The sequence below is a fragment of the Trichechus manatus genome, unplaced genomic scaffold (assembly GCF_000243295.1).
Source record: "Trichechus manatus latirostris isolate Lorelei unplaced genomic scaffold, TriManLat1.0 scaffold00028, whole genome shotgun sequence".
NCBI classification, from domain to species: Eukaryota; Metazoa; Chordata; class Mammalia; order Sirenia; family Trichechidae; genus Trichechus; species Trichechus manatus.
The window spans coordinates 22,247,406-22,256,240 of NW_004443964.1; the positions used below are offsets into that span (position 1 = coordinate 22,247,406).

An 8,835-nucleotide genomic window follows, 5' to 3' on the forward strand; every position below is an offset into this window, starting at 1 on the left:
GTGGCCCCAGCGTCCTCTCACGGCTGCTGCCGCTGCTGGGGCTGCTGCTTGGCGGCGCCTCCCGGGCTCCCGGCAAGTCGCCTCCGGAGCCCCCCAGCCCGCAGGGTGAGTCCCAGTCGGGAGGGGCCGCGATCGCGGGCCTGCGCCACCCGATCTGGCCCCCGCCTGCCAGCCCCATCTTCGCGGCGTTCGTGAATGAGGGGTATTCTCCGAATTTGGGTGGGGGGAGCTCGGTGACCTGAGGTAGACGTTTATAGGAGAAGGTAGGCGGAGGGGGGGCTGTCTAGGGCGGGGGTCTCGGGGAGACACAATGGGAAGGGTGAGGGTCCCTGGGCTCCGCGCCGCCGCCCCCTCCCGCCTTGTTTATCTCCCTCCTGGTCCTCGAGGCGCCGCTGCCTGAGCCATTGTCTACTGAAGACACCCGCCCAGAGGCGGGCTGGGGCGGGCGCGGGCACCGCAGCCCCCCACGGGGTCCTCGCTCCCGACTCAGGCTGGGTGGGGGCGCTGGCATCGACTGCCACCCTGGGCCCGGACGGGGGCTGGCCGTCTAGAGCTGGGCTTAAAGGGTGGAGGGGAGAAAGGGGAGTGGGTGAGGCTGTGGGCAGGATTGACTGATCGAATGGGTTTCTTCGCCCTGGAGCCTGACAGCCCTCAGCGGCCCTCCAGGTTGAGAATTGGGGTGCACCCAACAAACGCTGATCGGCCCATGATGGAAGTGGCGGTGTAGTTGGGGCGCTCTGGAAAAAAGGTTACATTGTGATCCCCAGCTCAAGGCTCATGGCAGGGTCGCGGAGCCATGCTGAGCTGGCTGGCTGACTGTAGGCAGTGCAGGCTGGAAGGGCAGGTGCCTGGGTCCCCGCCCAGCAGGCCTTCAGTCACTCCCGTCCCAGCCCGCCCCCACCCGTACCCCCTCCTCATGTCACCTCTCCCTCGCAGTGGAGCCCTCCCAGCGCCCGGCCGGGCAGATGTGGGTGTGCGAGGTGAGGGTGGGGCCTGCTCCTGCAATGGGGAGGGTGGGAAGGCGAGACCACACTCCACACTCGTTGCTTGGGCTCTCAGGGGCCTCTGCCCTCCGCAGCCCTGCACCCTCCTCCCAGCCTTCTGTCCCACCACCCCAACTACTGCCCTTCCCACCTCTGCACCCCCTCCACCCCCAACCCCCCAAGTAGCTAGCAGGAAAAGGAGGGTGGGGGGGTCTGGATGAGGGAAGTGGGGTCCGGATGGAGGGAGGGGGTCGGATTTCCTCCTGGAATGAGGCAAGGCTGAAGCCGGGAGAGGCGGATACTGTGTGGAATGTCAGACTTTGAGGAATGGGGAAGGATCTCTCCTGGCCTCAGTCTCCCCTGCTCTCTGGAGGGTGGAGGAGAAGGCTTTGCTAGGTAGGAAGAGGCCCTAGTTTCTCAGGAAGCCCCTTCCTCAGGCCCCTGCACCCCAGGGGAGGGAGCCCAGGGGATTGGCTGGAATAGCGCCAGGATAGGGGGCTCTCCTAGGCCCCTGGCTGGGAGCCCAGGCTGGGGGAAAGGGGGAAGGGAATCTGCTAGGCACTTCCCCACCCACTGCCCCAGCCTGCCACTGATGCCTTCTTCAGGCCTTACCTGCCCACCCCTGTTTTGCCGCCTAAGCTCTCTCTCTGAGACTCTGGCCCTGGAACCCAAGGCATTCCCTCAAATGACCATATTCCCAACTACTCCTGGGTCCTCTGCTCCCAGCTGCTCAGTCCAGCTGCTCCTTCAGAATTCCTTCTGGGTGGTGGTGGAGGAGGGGGGCTGCCAGCTCCTGGGAGAACCACACAGTGGGAGAGGGTCGGGTGTGTGCGCCTGCTCGTCAGGGTGGGCTCTGGCTTGGGAGGGGAGCAGGAGGGGGGTTTAGTTGGACAGCTGGCTGGGATGCCAGAGGCAGGCGTATTGCTGACCCTGGGATTGGAAGCTGACATAAGACACCTGTCATGTGGAGTGTCAGCCCCACCCGGCCTTCCCAAAGTCCCTGTGACCCTCTGACCTCCCTGTGCCCTGCTGCTCTCAGCTCCACATCTTCTGTCCATACATGGACTCCACTAGGTTTCTGTCCAGTACCACCCCACTCCCCACCTGCCTCCTCTGGACCCCACACTGGTACCCCTATACCTTTCCAGGCAGGACACCGACTCCCATTATTAGCAACAAGCTAGGGGTGAAGCATGTTCTTGAAGGAGGGGCTTTGCTAGTGGAAGGGGTAGGTAGTGCTATGGATCAGAGGGGTTGTCCGGGGGAACAGCTCAAGGCCTGGCTCACCCCATCTGAGCTCAGAACACCTGCAGACCCAGCCTGGTCAGACTGGCCTGGGACTGGGGGCAGGGATCACCCTGGAAGGCAGAAGACAGGTTTCCCATCTCAGCCCCCTCTGCACCAGTTTCCCTGGGCCTGAGTCGGCCCCCCCAGACCTCCTTCCCCTTGCTAGGGCCCCAGCTCCCTGCCCGTCTCCAGGGAGGAATGAGGGCGTTGCCGTGGTGACCAACTAGCTGACCAGCTGGGAGGGGGCAGGCTTTACATGTGAGGGGGAGGGGTCAGGAGGTACTTGTTTGGGCTTAGGGGTTGGGGTGAGCCCCTAAATCTGAAGGGAAACAGGCTTGTGCAAAGGATTCTGGGAAAAGGATGAATGATAGGAAAGACCAATTCCCTAGTGTCCCCTTACTCATTTTTTTCCTGAGAACCTCAAGTCTTACCCAGCCTTCCATCCTCCCTTCTGAAGGGCTGAAGTCCTGACCTCTCCTCTCCACCTGTAGGCCCCTGGTTCTCCACTTATTTCATTGTTTCTCAGCCCTCCCATCCTTGTCCTCTCCCCTGACACCATCATGTGGGTTCTAGAGGCAGACTGCTGGGTTTGGATCCTAGATTCACCACTTAACTGTAGTGCCTGGCCTGCAAGTATCTAAACTCTTTGAGCCTCAGTTTCCTTATCTATCAAATGGGGTAGGAGCAAGTTTTATTAAATCCAAGACACCATTGACTGTAAGATGTACCATTATTTCAGGTACCAGTGAGAAATAAAAAATGCTGCCAATTATAGTTATGACATCATTCATTATAGGTATCACCTGAGTTCAGAAATGTTAAAAGGTGAAAAAAGTGCATGTTAGACTTGATGAAGTATGGTAAGAGCACCTACCTTACAGTCCAACGTGCCGTAAATGAGTGCTGTGTAAATGTTGGCTCTTATTGTAATATCTTCTCTAGCCTCAGCCCCGCAGCCTCTCCCAAACAAGAGCCCCCCACCCCAAGCTGGGGCTCCCCTAGCTCTCTCTCTCCCCCTCCCTCCTTCTCACTCCCCTCACCCCATCTTGCCCACAGAGGTCCTGATCAAGGTGCAGGTATATGTAAGCGGGGAGCTGGTGCCTCTGGCCCGAGCCTCAGTGGACGTGTTTGGGAACCGGACCCTGCTGGCCGCTGGCACCACGGACTCAGAGGGCGTGGCCACACTGCCCCTCAGTTACCGCCTGGGTACCTGGGTGCTGGTCACTGCTGCCCGCCCTGGCTTCCTCACCAACTCGGTGCCCTGGCGTGTTGACAAGCTGCCCTGTAAGTGCAGGGGCAGGTGGGGGTGGGGGCAGCAGCTGACCCTCCAACAGCCCCTTCCCAAAATAGTCCAGGAGCGGGGTGGAGGGGACAGGCCTTCTAGCAGCTGCTGCCTGGGCTGGGTATGCACAGGGGGCTTTGGGAGGATGAAGCCACTGGGATTCAGAGGGCAGGAGCACCCGGCCCGGGAAGGGGGCGGCTTCTGTGGAGCTGACAGGCCGCCCCTCCCGCAGTGTATGCGTCTGTCAGCCTCTACTTGCTCCCCGAGCGGCCAGCCACCCTCATCCTCTATGAGGACCTTGTGCACATCCTCTTGGGCTCTCCGGGTAAGGCTTCCCTCCACCCCACCCCCAACCCCTCTTCCTTCCCCTGACCTGGGTTTAGAGAGCTTTGTTCTTCCACATATTAGCTGGGTGACCTTGGACAAGTCACTTAACCTCTCTGAGCCATAGTCTGTTCATCTGTAAGATGTGGACAAGGCTAGTGCCTAGTCCTCTGATTGTAGTAAGGGTTAAATAACATAAAGCATGTGAAGAATTTAGCACAGTAGGTGCTCAATAAATGTTTATTGCTGTTGGGGCTTCTCATGCTTTCTATTCTCCCTTCACTCTCTCCTTTAGAAGCCCACTTCCTGCCACCTTTATCTTCAGTTGCACACCTACTGGGTACCTAGTTGTTAGAAGGCCATGAAAGGTCATTCCACAGGTATTGAATATCTACCAAATACAAGGCCAGGGGCAATCCTGCAGTCCTCCTTGTCCACCCACGGGCTTTCAGTTTCGCTCAACTAATTCTTAATTCTGCACCTCCGCTGGGCCAGGCATCGTGTGTGGCGCTGGGGAACAGTGGGAAGGGAGAGCAGATCTGCTCCCCACCTCGTGGAGTTCACAAAGTAGGAAGGCAAACATGTCATCACAAACCTGAAATCATTACAGAACAGGCAGGGCGGTGGAGCAGAAGGCAGCTGCATTCAATATGGAGAACCCCTCATCTGTGAGTGTGGTGGGCAGGAGAATTGAGGAGGGAGCTGTGGGCCTATGTGGACTGAGGAGTTGAAAGAGGAGCAAAGACCCCCTTCAGTGGAGAGGAACGTCTAGGGGAGTCATCGAGGTACAGGGGCAGAAGGGGACAGTGAGGGGGGACTGGGAGGAGTAGGGGTGCAGGAACACTCTGGCCTGGCTCTGCAGCTAGAGCGCCTGCTGTAGGCTGGATGAGAAGCCAGGCAGAGGGCAGACTCCATCTGCTAGTACAAGGGAGCCACAGTGGGCTTTTGAGTGTGGGGAACTCCCTCCCAAATTTATATTCTCAGCTTGAGCCTTCATTCCCAAATCACTTGTTTGCTCACCTTCATCTCTCTGATCTTGAACAGGAGAGATTCCCAAAATGCCTTTGGAGGTTTCTAAAATGCTAAACCGACTATTTTGTTGCTCCCTAGCTTAAGCCCTCCATGGCTCCCACTGCTTTCAACAGAGAGCCCAGCCTCCTTCACAAAGCTGATAGCACCCTGGCACTGCCGCTACCCACAGTGTCCCACCCACTTGCTGCTTGCAGGTCCTTGACACCTCGATGTCTCCTCATGCCTCTGGGCCTTTCTCAGGCCAGTCCTGCTGGAAGTCCTTCCCCATTTTCTTTCCTTCCTGCCTGAGTCTCATCCTTTAAGACTCCACAGGCCCTTCCCTGAGCTAGGCCAGCCAAGCTCCCCTTGCACGCTATATCCCTCCATCTTAATAGTGAAGCAGGATGGAATAGTGGTTGACAGCATGGGCTCTGGTGCCAGTTTGCCTGGGCTTCAATCTTGGCTCGATGATTGTGACCTTGAACTTGTAACCTTGGGCGGGTTACTCAACTTTGCCTCAATTTGTCTATAAAATGGGGTTTGTAATAAAGGTACTTGTCTTAGAGGTTGCTGTGTTGATTAAAGGGGTTAATATAGGTATTCTGCTTAGAACAGTGCCAGGCATAACTTAAGGCTTAATAAGTGTTACCTATTATCACCAAATTTATTGGAATTCTGTTTATATGTCTGCCCCCACCCCCAACATACACACATACACACACACGAACTAGACCTAAGTTGTCTAATGCGGTAGCCACTAGTTACATGTGGCTATTTAAATACTTCAAATTAATTAAATTAAAACTTCAGTAAAAAAAAATTCAGTTCATCAGTCACACATTTCAAGTGCTTAATAGCCACACGTGTTCAGTGGGTAGCATAAGGAGCACTTCCATCACAGCTGAAAGTTCTCGTGGGTGCGCTAGTAGACAGCGTTGCACTAGACTGTGAACTTGAAGGCAGGGAATTGTGTCTTACTCATCTTTGTACACCCAGCACCTAACACAATGCCTGGTACACAGTAGACAATAATAATTGAGGACCTGAACCTCATCATTTTATAGGTTTATAAGGAAACAGTGTTTCAGAGAGGGCAAGTAACTTGCTCAGGGTCACAGAGACTAGATTTCAGGTCCATGTCCCTTCCAGGTTAACATTCTATAACTGCCCAGTTCTCTCCCCACGTTGCCACACTCCCTGGACTTCCCAAGTGGCCTGATCCAATGGCTCCCTTTCTCGGTAGATACTTGCTTCCCGCTCTGGTCCCTGGGGAACCTTGTCCCTGGCCAGGTCACTGCAGCCCCTCTCTCTGTCCAGGTGCCCGCTCCCAGCCCTGGGTGCAGTTCCAGCGCCCGGCCGCCCGCCTGCCTATCAGCTCCACCTACAGCCAGCTCTGGGCCTCCCTTACACCTGCCAGCACCCAGCAGGAAATGCGGGCTTTCCCTACCTTCCTGGGCACCGAGGCCTCCAACTCAGGTATGCTAGGTGCTGGGCGGGTAGAGGGTGGGGTTGCTCCCCCAAGGACTTAGCCCTCAGCACTTGTGTCCCCTGCCCCCAGGCAATGGCTCCTGGCTGGAGCTGATGCCATTGACTGCTGTAAGCGTGCACCTGCTGACAGGCAATGGGACCGAGGTGCCGCTCTCGGGCCCCATTCACCTGACCCTGCCTATGCCCTCAGAGCCTCGTGCCCTTGCTGTGGGCACCAGCATTCCAGCCTGGAGGTTTGACCCCAAGAGTGGTGAGTGCCTCAGGGGTTCCAGGTGCTGGAGTCTGGGGAAGGAAAGTGGGGCTTAGGTGGGGGGACGCTGAGTTTGATAAAACCCTCGCCTCTCCCAGGGCTGTGGGTACGCAATGGTACCGGTGTGATCCGGAAGGAAGGCCGGCAGCTCTACTGGACCTTCGTCTCCTCCCAGCTGGGGTACTGGGCAGCTGCCATGGCCTCCCCCATGGCTGGTGAGAGTGTGGGGCAACGCGCGGGGGGTGGGGTGGGTGCAGTGGTGGACAGGAGGCTGGAAGGGAAGGCTGGGAGAGTAGACTCCTTCTGAAAGGCAGAAAGGCATCCACACCTGGAACGCTAAGCCCTTGCCTGGCACAGGGCTGGTCACCATCACGTCAGGCATCCAGGACATCAGCACCTACCACACCATCTTCCTGCTCACCATCCTGGCAGCCCTGGCCTTGCTGGTGCTCATTCTGCTGTGTCTACTCATCTACTACTGCCGGTGAGTGCACGGGCCTCCATGCCTCAGCCTCCCTGAGCCTGCCCTCCACCCCTCCACTCATCCGATGCACTGACCGATGTCCGCGCTAGGCCCTGGCCTTGTACTGGGCGCTGGAGCCCCAAAGATGCATAGTCAGAGCCTCAGGTGCTGACAGGAAACGCATGTGCAAAGACCTGGTAGCTTGAGAGTTGGGAGCAGGACCTGCAGGCAGGATCCTCATGAGACAATCTTCAGCTGCTCCTACCAGCCCAGCCCTCATTCCTAGGGGACCTCAGGCCAGACATGACACCCCAGCTGGCTGAGATGCTCTTCCCAGGTTCTCACCGCACTTCCTATGAATGAAGGAATGTCGTTTAACCCTGTCGTTGTGTGCCCAGAGTTGGCTCAGACTCACTGGGACCCTGTATGACAGAGTAGTACTGTCTTATAGGGAGGGTTTCCTAGGCTGTAATCTTTACAGGAGCAGATCGCCAGGCCTTTTCTCTTGTGGAACGGCTGGTGGATTCGAATCACTGACCTTTTGGCTCGCAGCCAAGCGCTTAACCATTGAACCACCAGGGCTCCTAAACCAAAAAACCAAACCTATTGCTGTCAAGTCGATTCCGACTCATAGCGATTCTATAGGACAGCAGAACTGCCCCCTGTAGAGTTTCCAAGGAGCAGCTGGTGGATTTGAACTGCCAACCTTTCTGGTTAGTCTTGACCACTGTATCTCCAGGCCTCCACCAGGGCTCCTAGGGGGATCCAAATGAGCACAACCACTGGCTGAACCTCCTATAGACATGCAAGCCCTTTCTGCAAACCACCCTCAGGTCCCCTCTAAGCACCCCTCCACATCTCCTGAATGCCCCAGCATTCTCCCCAAACTATATTCGTCCCTCATCTTGTAAGTGCAGGGCTAGGAAGCTGCTCCAGCTGCACCCTTTCCTGAAGGTCTCTGCTCCCTACTCTCCAGGAGGCGCTGCTTGAAGCCGAGGCAGCAGCACCGCAAGCTGCAGCTCACTGGGCCCTCTGACAGTAACAAACGAGACCAGGCCACCTCGATGTCCCAGCTCCACCTCATCTGTGGGGGGCCTCTGGAGCCCGCCTCGTCAGGGGATCCTGAGGCTCCGCCTCCAGGCCCACTCCACTCGGCTTTCTCCAGCTCCCGGGACTTGGCCACTTCCCGGGACGACTTCTTCCGCGCCAAGCCGCGCCCTACCAGCCGCCCGGCCGCGGAGCCTTCGGGTGCACGCGGGGGAGATGGCGTCGGGCTCAAGGGCGCCCGCTCTCTGGAGGGCCCCGGAGGGCTGGAGCCGAGTCTCGAGGAGTACCGGCGGGGGCCCTCGGGGGCCTCGGCGTTCCTGCACGAGCCGCCCTCACCGCCGCCGCCCTTCGACCACTACCTGGGCCACAAGGGGGCGGCCGAGAGCAAGACCCCCGACTTTCTGCTGTCGCAGTCAGTGGACCAGCTGGCGCGGCCGCCGTCGCTCAGCCAGGCTGGGCAGCTCATCTTCTGCGGCTCCATAGACCACCTCAAGGACAGTGTCTACCGCAACGTCATGCCCACTCTGGTGATCCCCGCGCACTACGTGCGCCTCGGTGGCGAGGCGGGCGTCGCGGGAGCTGGCGATGAGCCAACCCCGCTCGAGGTCCCGGCCCCAGGCCCAGCGCGCTCTTTTCCCCAGCCCGACTCCCAGCGCCCCCTGATGCAGGGCCACTCGGGCGCGGGGGGCGAGGGCGGCGG

The 8,835-nt window shown here is 58.2% G+C and overlaps 1 protein-coding gene across 1 annotated transcript in view; it reads left to right on the top strand.

Moving 5' to 3' along the window:
* Positions 1-5: 5 nt before the first annotated feature.
* FAM171A2 (family with sequence similarity 171 member A2) overlaps positions 6-8,835 on the top strand; it is a gene marked incomplete at its 5' end in the record, with an annotated part of 9,585 nt that continues 755 nt past the window's right edge. Inside the window, 8 exons of the mRNA XM_004374450.1 lie at positions 6-105; positions 3,327-3,554; positions 3,785-3,877; positions 6,205-6,363; positions 6,446-6,625; positions 6,724-6,840; positions 6,983-7,109; positions 8,065-8,833. Coding sequence (XP_004374507.1) covers positions 6-105; positions 3,327-3,554; positions 3,785-3,877; positions 6,205-6,363; positions 6,446-6,625; positions 6,724-6,840; positions 6,983-7,109; positions 8,065-8,833 — 1,773 coding nt within the window. The remainder of the gene's footprint in view (positions 106-3,326; positions 3,555-3,784; positions 3,878-6,204; positions 6,364-6,445; positions 6,626-6,723; positions 6,841-6,982; positions 7,110-8,064; positions 8,834-8,835) is intronic.